This window comes from Marmota marmota, unplaced genomic scaffold (genome assembly GCF_001458135.2).
Source record: "Marmota marmota marmota unplaced genomic scaffold, marMar, whole genome shotgun sequence".
Taxonomy (NCBI): Eukaryota; Metazoa; Chordata; class Mammalia; order Rodentia; family Sciuridae; genus Marmota; species Marmota marmota.
In genome coordinates, this window is record NW_026000130.1 from 8,394,813 (window position 1) to 8,413,296 (window position 18,484).

The 18,484-nt window shown below is 41.6% G+C and overlaps 1 protein-coding gene across 2 annotated transcripts in view; it reads left to right on the top strand.

Annotated features, from left to right (window-relative positions):
* Positions 1–18,484, top strand: part of Crkl (CRK like proto-oncogene, adaptor protein) — a 39,812-nt gene that overhangs the window by 16,317 nt on the left and 5,011 nt on the right. The window contains exon 3 of one of the 2 annotated variants that reach the window (XM_015500359.2): positions 11,609–15,245. The exons of the other annotated variant lie outside the window; for it this stretch is intronic. Within the exon in view, the coding sequence (XP_015355845.1) occupies positions 11,609–11,743 (135 nt within the window). The 3' untranslated portion in view covers positions 11,744–15,245. Of the gene's footprint in view, positions 1–11,608; positions 15,246–18,484 lie in introns of those variants that run through there. 2 annotated transcript variants of the gene reach the window in all.

Genomic DNA, 18,484 nt, shown 5'->3' on the forward strand with positions numbered 1-18,484 from the left:
TTTTTTTTTTTTTAATATTTATTTTTTAGTTGTAGTTGGACACAATACCTTTTATTTTATTTATTTATTTTCATATGGTGCTGAGGATCGAACCCAGGGCCTCGTACATGCTAGGTAAGCGCTCTACCACTGAGCCACAACCCCAGCCCTGGCAGTTTGCCTTTTTTATTGATTGATTTTTAAATTTACAGCAGATCCTTGGTTTCCCTGTAATAATATTCTCACTGGTATTCCAATATGCTTTCTGACTGAAGAAGAAATTTCTTAGTATCTTTAAAATTGTGCTTAGTCTTGGGTACCCACACTCAAAGAGTGTTTATTATATGAAATTTTTGTACCCAAGTATCTAAATTGAAAGTGGGTTGGTGCTATGGGTTAAGAGAACAGTTGATGATATGAGCTGGGGGTTTGCAGGAATCAAAGTCAGTGTAACAGATTCTGTGGAGGGAGAATAATAGTTACTTAGGCAGCAAGTGAAACTTTAAAAATAATTCAGCATAGAGTGATATAAATCAAGAAAAACAAGTTTGTCATCCCATTCCTTATCTTCCACCCCCTGTACTGGGGATCAAACCCAGACAGAGGTGCTGTACCCTGGACTACATCATTATTCTGAGACAGGATCTTGCTTAGTTGCTGAAGCTTGGGACTCTCCAGCCTGAGCCACCCTGGTTGTTGAGTTTACAGGCACATGCTGCCCTACCTGTCTAACCAAATTTAAAAATCCTTTAGGTCATTTAGCCATTTTCGTAATGAATTTTATCCATTGGCACTCCAGTCTCAACTTGGACACCTTCTAAAACATTCACTCGTTAGAGCTTTATGAAGTGCTGATTTTGAGGCAGGCTAGGAGCTTGGGATACAGTAGTGAACAAAACCAGATTTCTGTCCTTGTGGAACTTCTTGTATTTATAATCTCATAAGGTAATTTGTTCTGAATTGTATGACTCCAGTAGTTAACAAGTTCTTATATTCTACAAGTTCTTGCCATCCAAAACCATTCCCTTTCTTAGCCCAGTGTTCTTTTTGTTTGTTTTTTGGTACTGGGGATTTAACCCAGATGTGCTTTTCCACTGAGCTACATTCCTAGCCATTTTTATTTTTTATTTTGAGACAGGGTCTCCTGCCTTAGCCTCCTGAGTTTGCTGAGATTACAGGCGTCACCACCATACCTGACTTAACCCTGAACTCCTAGGCTCTGATTATCCACCTGCTTCAGCGGGCGTATACCCAACTTTAGTGATTGGACTTAAGTCCATGATCTTACAGTTGGCCCTCTTGAATTTTTGGGTTGTTTTGTTTTGTTTTGTTATACTATCTGTACACCATTTATGAATCTTTTGTACTCCTGATTATGTCGTGTAGCATATTGATCACACCCCCTTGATTTTGTGTTCCCTGCAGATTTTGTAAAATTAATCATTTAGATTTTGGTACTAATGTCCTTTTAGGCAGCCTCACCTGACTTATGTCACATATGTATGAAAAGACAGGTGAGGTTGGTCTGCTTGAGCCTATACTTCCTTATTATACTTCCAGACTCCATTTTCCATCCTCAATCCTCACAAACCGTCTGTTTGATGATCACATCCAGAATTTGTCCAGTTTTTATTTTAGGCTTTCCAGTTTGTTTTATAGAATTTGTTATATTCTCTGTTTTGACATGAGTCAAAAGAGAGCCCTTCTGCCAGTATCCTATGATGTAATTTCTCTGTGGCAGGAGACCAATCTTAGGCTTTTATTCGTGCTTGCCGGTGTGTTTGGCCAACACTTCAAAGATATATCCGTCCTTATCAGTCTAAGAGCATCCTTTCATCTGGTTTTGATTGATTGATTGGTTGATTCTAAGGGTTCTTTGTATGAACTTACCATTGTCCTTAAGATACTTGCTCTTTGCTCCCCTTGGAGTCACATTATGATTGAATTGTTGAAATTTCTTGTTGGATTGTCTTTGCCCAATTTAAAAACCCTTAGCCATTGTATTGCATGTGAATCTTTGTCTTTTTTTTTTTTTTTTTTTTTTTTTTTGTACTGGGGATTGAACCAAGGGCAATTTCCCACGGGTCTACATCCTGGCCCTTTTGAATTTTTTGCAAAGTTGCTAAAGCTGGCCTCGAACTTTTTTTTTTTTTTAATAGTTGTAGATGTACAGCATGCCTTTATTTGTTTAATTTTTAATGCAGTGCTAAGGATAGAACCCAGTGGCTCACATGTGCTAGGCAAGTGCTCTGCCACTGAGCTACACAGCCCTAGCCGTTGAAATTTTGATCCTTCTGGTTTAGTTTCCTGAGTTGCTGGGATTATAGGTGTGCTCCACCTAACTGGTGTCTGAATCTTTTGAGTTTGGCTTTCCAAAGTTCTATAGTATAATTTCCTTCACTACTGGCCTGGAATTCTTAGTTTTCTACTTACCAATTAATGTTTCATTTGTTGGAATTAAATTTACATTAGCGGGGCTGGGGATGTGGCTCAAGCAGTGGCGTGCTCGCCTGGGATGCGTGCGGCCCAGGTTCGATCCTCAGCACCACATACAAAACAAAGATGTTGTGTCTGCTGAAAACTAAAAAATGAATATTAAAAAATTCTCTCTCTCTCTCTAAAAAAAAAAATTTTACATTAGCAGTTCCTTCATTGCTGCTTCTACTTACTGAGATGAAGTAGCCTACAAAGCAAATTTAGATTTCAGTGGTACTGGGTTTTTTGGTTTGTTTGTTTTTCCTCACAGGGATCAACGTGATTTCCTTAAGCTGGGTGACCTTGATTTCCTGTAGTATTTTAGGTCTCTACAAGATGATTATGAAGCATCCCTAGGGGCCCATTCATGATCATAGCCTTCTTACAGTTTTTTTGTGGTTTGGTTTGGTTTGGTACCAGGGATTGCTGCTGAACTACATTCCCAACCCTTTTTATTTTTTGTGTTGCCCAAAGCTGGCCTTGAATTTGAGCTCCTCCTGTCTTAGCCTCCCCTGTCCTTGGGTTGGGATCACAGGTGTGTGATACTACACTCAACACATACAACTTTTTAAGTGAGAATCTGAGAGTCAGGCATGGTGGCCCAGGCCTGTAAATCCCATCATGTCAGGAGGCTGAGGCAGGAGGATCACAAGTTCAAAACACTTTAGCAAGAGACCCTGTCTCTAAAAGGTCATTATGAAGCATCTTACTCATCCCTAGAGGCCCATACATGATCACCCTGCCTCTAAATAAAGTACAAAATAGGGCTGGGGATGTGTTTGTTGAGTGCCCCTGAATTCAATCCCTGCTGTCCCCCGCCCCCAAACAAAATAAAAGAATAAGAATCTTCAGAAAATCCTTCAGAATTTAAGGTTCTAGGTGTTTTTGTTTGTTTGTTTAATATTTTACTTTTTAATTGTAGTTGGACACAATACCAATTTAGTTTTTATGTGGTGCAGAGGATCGAACCCAGGGTCTTGCACATGTTAGGCGAGCGCTCTACTGCTGAGCTAACCCCAGCCCCCTTGTTTGTTTTTTAAAGAGACAGAATCTTGCTATGTTGCCTAGGCTGGTCCTGAACTCCTGAACTCAGGAAATTCTCTTGCCTTAGCCTTCCAGTTATCTGGAGCTATTGGGTGTACAACACTGTTACCTGGCTCTTGTGGGTTTGGTTTTGTTTTTGGTGATGGGGGTTATTTTTTTTTCATGTTTTTAATAACACATTTTTCTTCTGGCATATCATATTCTCAATGAATTATGAATCAGAGATAGTGGTAGGTACTGGGGCTTTAATCCAGGGGCAGTCTTATCACTGAGCTACATTCTCAGCCCTTTTTATTTTTTATTTATTTATTTTTTTTATTTTGAGACAAAAGTTGGTGAGGCTGGTTTTGAACTTAGAATCTTCCTACCTCTAGCCTCAAGATCAGATATATTTTCCCCAGGATGAGAGAGAATTATTTTTTAAAGATTTTTGTTTCTCTTAATGTGTAAATTGGGTGAAAATACCATGAAGTTGGGACCCTACATTGTTTCGGGCAAGGCCTGTTCCAGCCTAGTCCGATCATCCATTCATTTATTCATTCTTTCCTTCTTTTTTGGTACTGGGGATTTAACCCAGTAGTGCTTTACCATTGAGCTACATCACCTGGCCTATTTTATTTTAATATTTTGAGACAGGGTCTCACTAAGTTGTTTAGGACCTGATTAAGTTGCTGAGGTGGGCCTTGAACTTGCAATTCTATCTCTGCCTCCCAAGTAACTGTGATTACAGATATGCACTACCATGCTTTGCCAGTTTAGTCCTTTATGCTGACCTTCTCTGTTTTCTGTATCTGGTAATAGCTGTTGGGTAAGAAGAACCATCAGCAAGGGATCTCACAGTTTATTTTCATTCCAGTTCCAGGGGCAGGTGGTACCAACCTCATTTTTTTTTTTTTTTAATACACTTAGAACTTGAGATTTGTATCATTTACTGGCAGTCTTCCAAGTAGTATGTGGCAGAACCCCGATTGAGCCAGTTTTTTGTTCGTTTTGTTTTCTTTCTCTTCTTGCAGTGCTGGGGTTTGAACCTGAGCCTCACACATGCTAGGCAAGTGCTCTGCCACTGAGTCCTCAGCCTTCCAAGTAGGATTACAGGTGTGCACCATGGCACCCAGATCATCAATTCTTTGTTTGGTATTTTTAAGCAATTTTCAGATGTAATTCACATCATATAGTTCATCCATTTAAAACAACAATTCAAGATTTGGCATGATTTAAAATGTGTATTAAAACACTGAGAAGTCAACCTACAAAACAGAAAAAGTATTTGGAAGTCATATCTGACAGAAATTGAATGTTTAGAATATGTAAAGAACTCCTAAAACAAACGGGCTGGGGTTGTGGCTCAGTGGTATAGAGTGCTTGCCTAGCATGTGTGTGGCACTGGGTTCGATTTTCAGTGCACATAAAAAAAATAAAATAAATATAGGTATTGTATCCATCTATAACTAATACAATTTTTTTTTTTTTTAAATGGGCAAAGGACAGCACCGTGGTGCATTCCTATAATCCCAGCAACTTGGAAGGCTGAGGTAGGAGGTTTGCAGTTTTGATGCCAGCCTCGGCAATTTCACAAGACTCTGTCTCAAAATAAATAAAAAAAATGCAAAGGCTAGGAATGTACCTCCATGGTAGAATGCCCCTGGGTTCCGTTCCCAGTATTGTGTGTGTGTGTGTGTGTGTGTGTGTGTGTGAGATGAACTTTGAGTTTCTGTGTCTCCATATGATAATTCCATATTGTTTCAGTTAATGTGATTTCATGTAATAATTTTGAAATCTGAAATTTTTGAGTCCTCCATCTTTGTTGTTGTTTGCTTCTGAGAAATAGATCACTTTGTTGCAGGTGTTTTTATTCTTTTGGATTATTATAAATGCAATTGTTTTCTTACTTACATATATAGAATCATACCTGATATATGTATGTTGATCTTGTACCCTGCAACTTTGTTGAGTTTGTTTATTTTTATATTTTTCATGTGCAATCTTAGGGATTTTCTGTATATAGGATTATGTCCTATGAATAGAATTAATTAAATAACTAATTCGTTCATTGTAGTACTAGAAATTGAACCCACCAACACTGTTATCACTGAGCTACATCCCAGCCCTTTTTATTTTGCTAAATTGCTAATACTGTCCTCAAATTTATAATCCTCTTTCTTCGATCTCCAAAGCTGCTGGGATTACAGATATGCACCACCACTCCTAATTTCACTTCTTCCTTAAAACTTACATTCTCTTGCATCACAGCATAATGTCCTATGATTCCTTTGACCTCTGCCTCATTCTAAAATAAAATTCCTGTTTTCACAAGAACTGTTAACCAGTAAGCAGCCCTTTTGAATCTTGAAGGATAATAGAATTTATTTATTTGGTTCTGGAAATCAAAACCAAGTCTTTGTACATGCTAGACAAGCATTTTACCACTTAGCCACCCATTTCAGCTCCGATATTAGAAATTTTGAGGAAGAGACCCAGTTTTTAGTATTAAAAACAAGTTAGAGAGCTGGTCATGGTGATATATACTTATAATCCCAGCAACTTGAGAGGCTGAAGCAGGAGGATTGCAAGTTCAAGGCAGGCTTCAGCAACTTAGCAAGGCACTAAGTAACTTAGTGAGACCTTGATTCGAAATAAAAAGTAAAAAAGGACTGGGAATATATCTCAGTGGTAAAGTGCCCCTGAGTAAAGTGCCCCTTCAGTACAAAATGAATAAATAAATGCCTGTTAGAGCTGGTGTGCCTATAATTCCAGCTATTGGGAAGACTGAAGCAGGAGGATTGCAAATTTGAGGCCAGCCTCAGTAATTTTAGAGAATGCAATCTGAGAATATCAGTATGGGATGTGAACGCTGGTAGGGAAGCATAAAAACATTGTGACAACCAGTATTTTGGCCTTCCAGGGCCTTGACTACTCCACAAATCAAGTGCCAGAAGTCAGATGGTAGTTATTCCTAGGATACACTCTGGACTAGAGGGATGAAGGAAACTACTGCTGACAGCAGGAAGTTCATGCCCTCTTGCCTTCTCTTTGCATGGTCTTCACTAGACAAAGAACAGGACTTTGTATTTGCTTCCTGGTTAACAGTTTGTTGATCCTAGTATATATGCTCAAATGTTTATTTCCCAATTTCAAATGTAGATAGACAAAAACATAACCATTTTGACATTCCTGTCCTGTCCTGTCCTGTTCCTGTTCTTTCTTTCTAGTGCTATGGATGGAACCTAGGGCCTCATACATGCCAGACTTGTGCTCTACCACTGGGGCTACTTTCCCTTTGGACAATTCTAATAATGATTCGGATTGTCCTGTTTTTTTTTTGAAGTTGTAGATGGACAGAATGCCTTTATTTTATTTATTTTTATGTGGTGCTGAGGATCGAACCCAGTGCCTCACTCATGCTAGGCAAGCGCTCTACCAATCAGCCCCAGCCCTAGATTGTCCTGTTTTTTTTTTTTTTAATATTTATTTTTTAGTATTTGGCGGACACAACATCTTTGTTTGTATGTGGTGCTGAGGATCGAACCTGGGCCGCATGCATGCCAGGCGAGTGCGCTACCGCTTGAGCCACACCCCCAGCCCAGATTGTCCTGTTTTATATGGTGAAAATTTATAAAGATGGTTTTTCAGTTATATGCCTCCTCTTGGTCTATTGATAGGGTCAGTGACATCTTCCAGACTTAAGTTTACTCTTTGAACCAGGTTGATACCCAACCACTTCAAGATTGATCTGCCCTCTAAAGTGAGTGTGATACTTAAAAGATGTCCTGAGTATTATATAGCCTGCTGCCCACAATTCTGTACAAGCCTGACTGTAGATCAGCTTCTTCCACAATTCTATCAAATAGCACTCAATCTCTGATTCTAACAGCCATTTTTCTGCTCTATTCATTATTCCTTGTTCTAGTATAAGACAGTGTCCTTCCTCTGGATTCATAGCAAAAGGAAAGAAAGAAACTCTTGCAAGGCCAGAATGGCCGTTGGAAAACTCAAAACCATTCTTTTTTTCCTAGGTTACTCTTTGACCTCTGTTGCAGGTCCAAGTTCTCTCTGTTGAAGCAATAGCTTCTTGCTCCTGAGCTCTGTAGTGTCGATTTAGTACTGCTGTTTTTATACTGTGTTGCTACATAACAAACAATGAGTATCTGCCATGTCATATTTCTGTAGTGGATTATTTATTGTCCATTCCACAATGGACAAAACTTTTTTTGAGGATAGGAACTGACCTGTTCATTTTACAAGCAGTAGAAATTTAGTAACTCTTATTAAATTGATTAGTTAGGATTTGTGGAGAATATCCTGTAAAGAATGCCAGAGTCACCAATTAACTGAGGTATGACTATTCCTGGCAAGTTTCAATACGTGCTTTAACTCAGTCTTCTCATTGTCTTCCTCAGCTGCTGTATCTATCACAATTTATAAGACTTGTGTTTTCAGGCCTCCCCCTCATCTCTCATTCACAAATGCTATTTTTCCTGTCCCCTCCTCATTTCTGAAGGCTACTTTGTGACTGATAAGGTTGATAACCTTGCTTGACTGATTCCCACTCTTCCCTTGGTGCTTCCAAAGGGCATGGCCAGCAGAGGGACCTCTATTCAGGAATCTCCACTCTAATAATAATTACCATCTACTTTCTTGGGTGTTTTAGTTAATAGTTCCCATGTCATATTTCATTTAAATATTGTAAGAGCCTTCTAAAGTCAGAAGGAAACTGACTTGGGGTCACTTAAGCAGTGTGCTGCAGTCACAGAGCCACTAAAAATGGCAGAACTAGGACTTTCAGACAGTTCTGTTATGCTTTAAAGCTCATGATGGACTGCTTCACTGTTGCCACTTTATATTTGTTCTAAGGAGATCAAAGTTTTTGTAGATCTTAGATCTTATTTTTATTTAGGTATGTCTTACATTCAAGTTGTGTCTTTATGTATCCTCAGTACACAATGTAGAACATAGCCCGGGGCTCTAAGCAGAGTAAACATCTTATCTGCAAAGACTACTGGGAGCTGCCTGAAGGGCCTTCATGTGTTCTTTGTTTGCATTAGAGGCTTCAAGGGGACCTTTGAGTAGTCTTTAGGACTTGTTTGATTTTGTTAAGAGTCACTTATGTTTCTGTCTTCAACTGTGAAAAAAAAGATCTGAGATTTCTTGGTATTAGCTTGGTGATTCCAGGCAAAAGCCAGGAATGTGAGAGGTTTTTATTTATTTATTTTTGTCGTGCTGGGGATGGAGTCCAGGACATCATTTATGCTAGGCAAGAACTCGACTGCTAAGCTACATCCACAGTCCTGGAATGTGATTTTTTAACTTCTTGAGATATTAAAAGTATAATGGCATATCCTTGCACCTGTCATATAGTCTATATCTGGGAAAGAGCTTGGCAAGTTTGAGAAATAGAAAAGAAGCCAGTGTGATTGGAGGGGAAAGGCAGAGTGGCATGGAATGAGGTGGCAGAGCCAGATTAGGCAGAACCATGAAGATCAGAGTGTAGAAAGAAGGAGTTAGAGGGGGTTTAAATAGCAAAGCAGTGATTTAGTTTTGTTTATATTTTAAAAGATCAATCTTTCTGTTCTAAGGCCCTTAAACCAGCAACTTGTGCCCTTAAGAACCTTGCTTAACTGCTTGGCTGTTTATACCCAGCATCAGGTATATGGGCCTACTAGTTTCTAATCTTTTCCCTAATTCTTATACTTTCCCAGAAACTAGTTTGTAAGAGATTCATAACATACACAGAGTGCAGGATGATTCAGCAGTTTCCCTCCTTCAGAGGACCATATGGTAGTGGTATGCATTAGCAGTGAAGAGGGGACTGTAGAAGAGCAGAGAGAGAATGGAGCTTCACTGGGCATGTCTGCCAGAATCTTGGAGGACAAGGTCCTGATCTCACAGAAGCTTGCTTTCTACAAGTATCAGTGGGAACTCAACTGGTGGAATTACTTTACAGAATTCCACACAAAAGAGGACCAGAGGGAAAGGAGAGAGTGGGTGAAATCTTTGCCTTCAAGTGTCACAGAACATCAGAAAGGTAGAGCACTAGAATTGGGCCATCAGGAGGGTCTTGGTGAATGAGAGCAATATCCAGAGTATGATGGATGGGGTTTAGCTGGAGGAAAGGAGGTTGGGAGTTGGGATGATTTGGCTCATGTAACATAGATGGTGGCAGATGGCTCAGAGCTTCATGGCTGGGTTGATAGAGCCAGATAGTGAGAGGCTGTGGGAACGTAAGGTGGGAGTGATTAGCAAGAGGTGAGAGCACATTCTCTTAGGCTGGTGGGATAAACTGACCCAAGAAGAGGTGGGAGAGGGCTGCTTGGGGTGGGGTTTTCAGGAAGGCAAGTTTTATTTTCTCAGATTTGCCACATATGTAACTTAGGTCAACTGAAATTAACAAACTTGAGGCAAGATATATGTCTTTTGGGCACCTGGAATCTACCATTCCAAGTGTAGTGACCCACCTAGTAACCAGGAAAGGCAGATGTAATGCTTCCGAAGGCCTGTGTTAGAACCAATGCAGTGGCAGGCTCCTGGAGAACTGGCCTTCACGCTATATGGCCCCCAGCTGTGGCAGGTGGATTTCTAAATTTGCCTCCACAATTGATTTGTTAGACTGGGAGCAGAAGACGACTCTTTTCAAATGAAATATTACATGGAACCCAAATTACAACATGAAAATTTTATTTTTTTAGTGGTTCAATGAATTAAATTCAGGGCCTCAGGAATGCTCAGCATGTAATCTGCTGCTGAACTACCCATACCTAAGAATTGCTTTAAAAAGGAATTAGGGGGCTGGGGATGTGGCTCAAGCGATAATGCGCTCGCCTGGCATGCACGGGGCGCTGGGTTCAATCCTCAGCACCACATAAAATAAAGATGTGTCCACTGAAAACTGAAAAATAAATATTCAAAAAAATTCTCTTAAAAAAAAGGAATTAGGGGGCTGGGATGTGGCTCAAGCAGTAGCGTGTTTGTTTGCCTGGCACGCGCGTGGCGCTGGGTTCGAACCTCAGCACCACATACAAATGAAAAATAAAGATGTGTCCACAGAAAAATTAAATATTAAAAAATTCTCTCTCTTTCTGTCTCTCTCAAAAAAAAAAAAGGAATTAGGAGGCGCTGGGAATATACCTCAGTAGTAGAGCACTTGCCTAGTATGCTTAAGGCCTTGGGTTTGATCCCCAGCACTAAAAAAAAAGAGGGGGATGGTAATTTAGTTTTGTATTGGGCAGGAAAAGTTGGAAATAACATTATGAATGGTAGATTTGGTCTTATTGCCCTCAGCATCCAGTTTATTTATGACTTTGTTTGTTGCAAGGGGTGGTAGGTTTTTGTTGTTGTTTACAAAACACAAAGATAGTTTTGTTTGTTTTTAAGCTTTGACCTTGCTATTTTGCAAGAAAAGCTTTTTTCCAAGGAAGGTCTACATTAAATTAACTTACCAAGGCAGTATGCCAAAAAGACTATAGAAAATTTGAATGTGCTTTTTATAATAACTTTATAAAATGTACTTTAAAAAAAAAAATTAGAGCCAGGTGCAGTGGTACACGCCTGTAATCCCAGCGGTTCTGGAGGCTGAGACAGGAGAATAGTGAGTTCAAAGCCAGCCTTAGCGATGGCAAGACACTAAGCAACTCAGTGAAACCCTGTCTCTAAATAAAATACAATATAGGACTAAGGATGTATCTCCGTGATAGAGTGCCACTGAGTTTCAGGTACCAAATAGACTTGGACCCTTAAAGCACCTTCCCAGAAGTCTGTGGATCTCCAGAACAGTTTGAAAACCACTTCCCAAATCAAATTCCTGCTTTCTCTTGATGAGCAGACCTTATCTGGTACCTATCCTCTGGCAGTAGGTAGAATTTCCATCACCCTGCATTTTAAGATGCTCAGAACTGGGCTTCACCCAGTGACTGCTCCATAAAGGGAGTAAGAATTGGACAGATCAGGGAGGCATCATTGCTGCTCAGAGTCTTGGTGACAATACTTCCGTCTGATATGAATTTGAGTAGAGCAGACATACTCTTGTTGGGAAAAAATTAATTTCTTTGGATAATGCTTGTGATTTTTCATATTTTCAGAGCAACACTAACTTTGTCTTCTTTCTTCATCCCTGTAGGTTGGTGACATTGTGAAAGTCACCAGAATGAATATAAATGGCCAGTGGGAAGGTGAGGTGAATGGGCGCAAAGGGCTTTTTCCTTTTACACACGTCAAAATCATTGACCCTCAAAACCCAGATGAAAATGAGTGATTGCTGTTGCCCTGTTTTCTGCTGCTTCGTTGTTCTGCCTGTCATAGTCTCCTTTGAAGTGGGAAAGCATTCTCTCTCATAGGCAGGTTACACTGCATTGCCAATGTCCAGCTTTCTGCAGACTGGCGATCTCTCATACACATTTGGAATGCACACAGCGGCTGTCTCCTGGCATCTGTATTATAGTCGTATTGTCAGAGTAGCCGATTTTAGAGTTTTTTGGATCATAAACTGGAAATGCTGGTGGAAGCACACATGTGGAGAGAAGCTGACAAGGAAAGGGTCTTCCTTCTCATCGCTGCCCTGTTTGTACTTGGGACTGATTCTGTCGTGTTCATCAGAGAAAGCTTGAGGCCGTAGTGAGAGATCCTGCATGTCACTGTTCCACAAAGTGGTGGCTCCACCACCAACTTGTTTTTCTTGAACAACATAGGAAGTGAACATTAAGGAAGAGAGAATTCTGTCCTAGGCACCCTGCCCCCCGGCCCCCGGCCCCCAAATCTGGCTTTTTTTTCATTTTCTTTTGGTTTGGTTTGGTTTTGGAAGACTAATTGGACTTGTGTGTTCTGAACAGATTTTTAAGTAGCAGGTTGGATTTTTGTGATAGTCCAGGGAATGGCACTGCCTCTGAGCTTCTAAATTGAAGCTGCTGTAACTAAAGGAATATGAAAAGAACAGCTCTGAAGTGTAAAGGCCTTTATTGTCTTGGTTGTCAGTAGTACCTTGTTTTACCATGTAGAAAATAACACAATAAATCAGCAGTCAGTGGTGGGCCGAGCTATGTACACAGGCCTCTTGGATTAGTTTGTCCCCAAAAACATTAGAGTCAGAGGTAATTTGGGGGAAAGCCTTTGCTTACCTTGTTTGCCAGTGATGGGTGGGGGTGGGCGTGGGGTTGAACATTTGGTTAATTTTCTGTCCCAATTTTCAGTAAATGTACCCCTTTAAGTTATATGACTTAAATTTCTTTTAAAAGTGAGGTTAATAGAATCATTGAATTTCATTCACTGAAGCCTACCCAGTCCTTGATGCCCCAGCTCAATCTTCCTGGGCTGCTGGAGAAAGATGGTGCTGATGCTTCCAAATAAAGGAAATGCTAACTGGAAATTGGTTCATTCACTTGAGGTCTAGTGTTATAGTGACTAGGAAGAACTCTTAACCAGTTTACCATTAACCATTTGTTACTTTATTGTTATTAAAGTATTTTCCTATTAGCTAAAAGAGACCTGTTTTTTATACAAGCCAGCTCTGGTACAAGTGTGGGACTGATGTCTGCTGAGCATGACAGATAAGAATTCTGGAACCTTTACGTAGTTCATTCTGCTCTCCCTCTGGACCCTAATGAAGACAAGCTCAGCTCAAAGTGAATACTGCAGAAATGTAGCAGCAACCTAAAGAGTAATTCTAGCATTTATGGGGCATCTGCTGCAACTGTAGCCCTATCTCTGGAAGCGCTTAGGTTTTGAGGTTCAGAGTAATGTATTCTGGTGACAGAATCAGCAAAACAACCAGTTTTCCATTTCTTTATTACTTTGTCTTTAAATCAGGCTGATAACTGCCATATTAAAGAATCTTAAGAGTCTTCCTGTGACAAAATAACAATCAGTTGGAAAAAATACCACTGTGGCTGTCTGTCTGGTTTTCCTAGAAAATGCTTAAGAGATCAGCTTCCTACCCAATGAGAAATGTGGCCACCTCTTACAGTTGCCTTTTCTGGCCAAGTCCGTTTAGTGGGCTTGTTCTAAGTTCAGGCTCAGCCTTACACCCACAGGTGGTGGGAGTATGACAAAATCCCTACACTGCCTAGAAATACTGCTTGCCTTTCAGCCCATGACCTGGTTCCACCCTGCCTTCTTGGCTCCTGCATCTGAGTGGAGTGTCTAGCCTTGATCAAAGAGGGCACAAACCCTAAGAACTTTTAAAAACAGATATAGCTGAAGGGCTTGGCACCTTTTGATTGTAACAGTCGGCTCCGAGTACAAGTAGTAAATGGCCATTTTAGAAAGCAGGGTTTCCTTTCAGCCAGGTCTACTGACCAATAGCAAGATCCACCCTGTAGGATGTGCTTCAGAATCAAAACACTCCACAAACATGGAGTTTGTTTCCATAAAGAATTACTTTAGCCAATATAAATGTCTCCAGGGTTACCTAGGAGATTGAGAGCTCAATCCAGAATAAGTCTTTTGAGTTCTGAGCTCTCAAGATGTGTGCCAAAAGTAGTAACTTTTTGACTTGAGAACCTTATCAGTTTTGTTTTGTTTTTTTAATTAGGTGGAGAAATTCTATTTTTCACACCAAATAGTGGAAAGCAGCACCTTTGCCCTGGCTTCAGTGCCTTGGTTCTCACTAGTCTAGGAAAATGTTCATGCTTCATAGAGCACTGCAAATTTGATGCAGGGGTGGGCTTCCTTTTTTAACTGTTCATTATTGTTACCTGCTCTGCTTTCCTGTGTTGTAGAAGATGTTAATGGAAAATAATTTAAATTAACTCACTATGATTTTTCACCTGGGAAGGAAACAAATTATGTACTAGAAGGTATTGATAGTCTGATTAAAAACTTACTTGTCCTGGAAAGGACCTCCACTACAGGAGTCATCCTTATTATTTGTGCGCTGTTTGGTAATCACCTGACAACATGGTTAACAAAGAGGGTGCATTGATCAGCTGCTGTTGGTGACTTTGGCCGCCCAGACTCAACACCTTCTGTGCTCATGGAAAGGAGGAAAGGACTGCTGCACCCTCCTTGGATCTTTGCACCCCTGGCACTGTGCTGGCCTTCCTTTACAGCTGTTTACAGACAAGACAGGCCTGAAACAAGACGGCCACTGCTCTTGTAACATTTGCTCAGAGGAATATGAACATTTTATTTTTAGAAAAGGGATGATGTGTTTTTGTGCCAGGTGTTTATAATTTAATCCTTTAATATTATGTTCATTAACCTCTTAAAATGAGTGAATTCTTGATTGTTTTAACACAGTACCTAAGACTAATGCTTTCTGTGGACATCACTGAGCTCTGCCTCAAACTCCACCCATTGGGACCGGAGAGCCATGTCCCTGGTAACTGCTGTCAGTGTGAACACTGAGCTGGTTGTATGTTCTAAAGGAGTAGAAGGACAGTTCTCTGAGACAGGATCGTTGTCCCTGCAGGAGGAACAGTGGCCTTGCTTCCTGACGGTCTTCACTGTGTGTTTTAAAACAACAACGTAAAACTCTTTTGACCTGTAACTTAAAGATCATAAACTTCAGGCAATAATATTTTCTCTGTAAGCTTTTAAAATTATTTTTGGGGATCATAGCTTGTTTTATTTTGTGCTATAAAATTAACAGTATTAAATGACTTATATTCTTAGAATACATTGAGTGTCTTTTCTTAACAGATTAGTGCCTTTTTATTTTTGTATTCCATTTTACGTTTCTGGTCCCAGCATCAAAACCCTTGTTTCCATGGCCTGTTTGTACATTGTCTCAATAAAATTTGCATCAGCCGGTGGTGGTGGCAGCTTTGGTGTTTCAGTGTCTACTCAGTCAGCTCCTACCAAGTTCCCCAGCCGTTAAGCAATGGTGAAATCCCTTGTGTTCCTCAGAGCCCTCCTCCCCCTGTGCTGCTGCCACTGCCACACAAAAGCACCCCCTTTCCCAAACTCTGATATTTGGTTCCTCTCTCCAAAAGAGAAAAAGAATCTTTTCCCATTGTATGGGTATAGTGGGTGCTATAGGAGAGCCTGGTGCTCATTCTTGAGGCAGTGGTTCCTGTGTGTTGTACCACCATGGAGAAATTGGGTGTTTTTCCTTCTGGGGACCCATATCTGAAGGCTTCTGTTAAGTATTTGTTGAGCATAAGCTAACCAGAATTAAATGGTTTCAAGCAGAAGTCCTGGAAAGCAAGTAGCCCTATCCTAGGCGGGGAAGGATATTTGTTCAGCTTTTTTTTGGGGGGGGGGGGACTGGGGACTGAACCCAGGGGTGCTTAAAACACTAAGCCACATTCCCAGCCCTAGTTGTAGATAGACACAATACCTTTATTTTACTTATTTATTTATGTGGTGTTAAGGATTGAACCCTGTGCCTCACACATTAGGCAAGTACTCTCCCACTGAGCCACAACCCCAGCCCCTCCCAGCCCTTTTTTATATTTTATTAGAATTAGAGACAGGGTCTTGCTTAGTTGCTTAGGGTCTTGTTAAGATACTAAGGCAGGCTTACAACTCATGATCCTCCTGCCTCAGCCTCCCAAGCCATTGGGATTACAGGCATGTGCAACCTGACCTATCCTGTCTGGCTTTCTTAAATCCAAATCCTTTTCTGTTTCTGTTAAATATGATCCTCCTGATGAACTTTGAGGGAACTTCAAGGGACACTTGAGGTGTTGGTGAGCCCTCTGACCTCCCTTAAAGGCTTACATATCCTTCAGCCAGGGTTCTGTCCCCCACATCCCTGTTATCTTTGACTTCCCTTTATTCTGGTGACTATTAGTATTGAGAAGTCCATATTTTATGTGTGTGTATGTGTGCATGCACACAATACTAGGGATTAAGTCCAGGATTGTTCCACCACTGAGCCACATCCCCAGCCCTTTTTCTTTTTTACTTTGAGGCAGGGGCTCCTTAAGTGCCACAGCAGGCCTCAAAATTAGCAATCCTTCTAACCTCAGCCTCCCAAATTGCTGGGATTATAGGTGTGTGCTATTATTGTGCATGCTGAAAAATCCACATTTTCTTATGGTAAAATCTCGGTGCCAGTCTGTATGCTGCTAAAATATAGGGATTGAAACCACTGAATTACACACCCAGTTTTTAGTTTTTTGTTTTTAATAGTACCAGGGGTGCTTAACCATTGAGCCACAAATCCAGCCCCACCTCCCTTTAAAAAAAAAAAATTAAATTTTGAGATAGGGTCTTGCTAAGTTGCTCACCTGGCTAAGTTGCTCTGACTGGGTTTGAACTGGTTATCTTCTTACCTCAGCCTTGTGAACCAGTTTTTTTGTTTTGTTTGGTACTGGGAATTGAACCCAGGGGCACTTTACCATTGAGCTATCCCAGCCTTTTTTAAAAATTTGAAACAGGGTCTGGCTTAGTTGCTGAGGTTGACCTGGAATTTGTGAGCCTCCTGCCTCAGCCTACCCAGTTGCTGGGATTACAGGTGTGTGCCACTCCAACCAGCAAATCATGACTAAAAATCAAAACTGTGAAGTTTTTCTGGAAGAAATAACACTCCAGAGACACCTATGAAGAAGTTTGTTTGGAGAGGTATGTCTTGGCCAACAATTTTGGGTTTCCTGTATGCCAATCCCTGGAAGTGGATCTAATGTATGGCTTTCCCTCCACCTGTCTCCCTGCTGCGAGGTAGCATTAACTTCAGAGGCCAGTGACCAGAGTTAGAAACCTTGACACCTCTAGGCTTCTCTCACAAAAACCATACAAACTGGTTCTCCCTTGAGGGCAGGTGTATCAGTGGAGGTTCACAAGAGCTGCACTACCTTAAGCTCTGTTGTGCTCTTGAGATCCAGCAGCACCTTGTCAAAAAGAAAAAGGGCTGGGGATGTAGCTCAGTGATGAAGCACCTTTGGGCTCAATCCCTACTATTGTGCCTGCACACATGCACACTGTTTGCAGTGAGCCCAGTCCAGTTCCAGAGAAATTCTTGCTTGCACATAAGTACAGGGAATCCAGGCCAGGAACTGCCTTGCTGTCTTAATGTGCCTTTCTCTTTTTTTGATCCAGATTGTCAGGACCTCACCCCTCTGCCCTTAACACCACTGGCCCTCCAGCAAGCACTGTGTTGATTTCATGAATCTGGGCACTGGAGGTTTTTAAAAATGGCAGTGAGGTTTGAGAACAACTGTGCCAGTGAATCGCTTCATTCTATGCTGCTTCAGGCTCCTGGAAACTATCTCCAAGGGGCTGTAGTCATATTCTGCCAGATGATGTTTTAGGGCACGGCTGAGATCTGCAGGTCTCTGAACTAGCCCAACCAGAGAACTGGGAGTGCGGCCACTGTTGCTGGATCCTGGCCCTGTGCGGGGTCAAGGTACTTGTCCAGGCAATTCTCCTTATTCCCACTTGCCTTTATTGGGAGCGAGAGGAGGAGACCCCAAGGTCTGCATGGACCTGAGCACCATCCATCTGCAGTGCAGTGTGCCAGCTAAACTGGGATGGTATGAGGAGGACTGTGCTGAATGTGGGCTGCCACATGCAGGGTCCTTGAAGGCGTGCTCAGTACCTCCACTGATACACCTATCCTGGCACTGCTGCATCACCTGGACTTGGACCCCCGAACTCACTGGTTGGTTCTTGTGCCGGGCTCCTTGTCCTCCAGACCTCTTAAACTCAGCCCCTTGGCCCCAGATTGACTTGTCTGTCCCTGCTGGTGGTAGTCAAGATGTGGGGACCTCAAGAACTTGGTACCAGGAAGGCTGACATTGCATTTGGATGGGGTGAAACAGAAGGACCCTGGCCTGGACTGGGGTGGGGAAAGGGCAACCCTACGTAGGATGGAGAGCAATCAAGCTCTGGAGGCCCAGTTCTTTCTGGGTCTGCCTCAGACTCCAGAATGGATTTGACTGGTCTTGTGTACTCCAATGCGCTTGACTCCTGGCGTCCACAGAACTGAAGGACCTCGGAGATGGGGTTTTGCAGGGTTCGGCTGCCTCTGGAACCTGGCAGAACTGGCACATCTGCCTCTCTCCTGGTTGAGGGTCCCAGTAGTGGCTGCTGGGTGGGTGGGGTGCCCCACCCCACC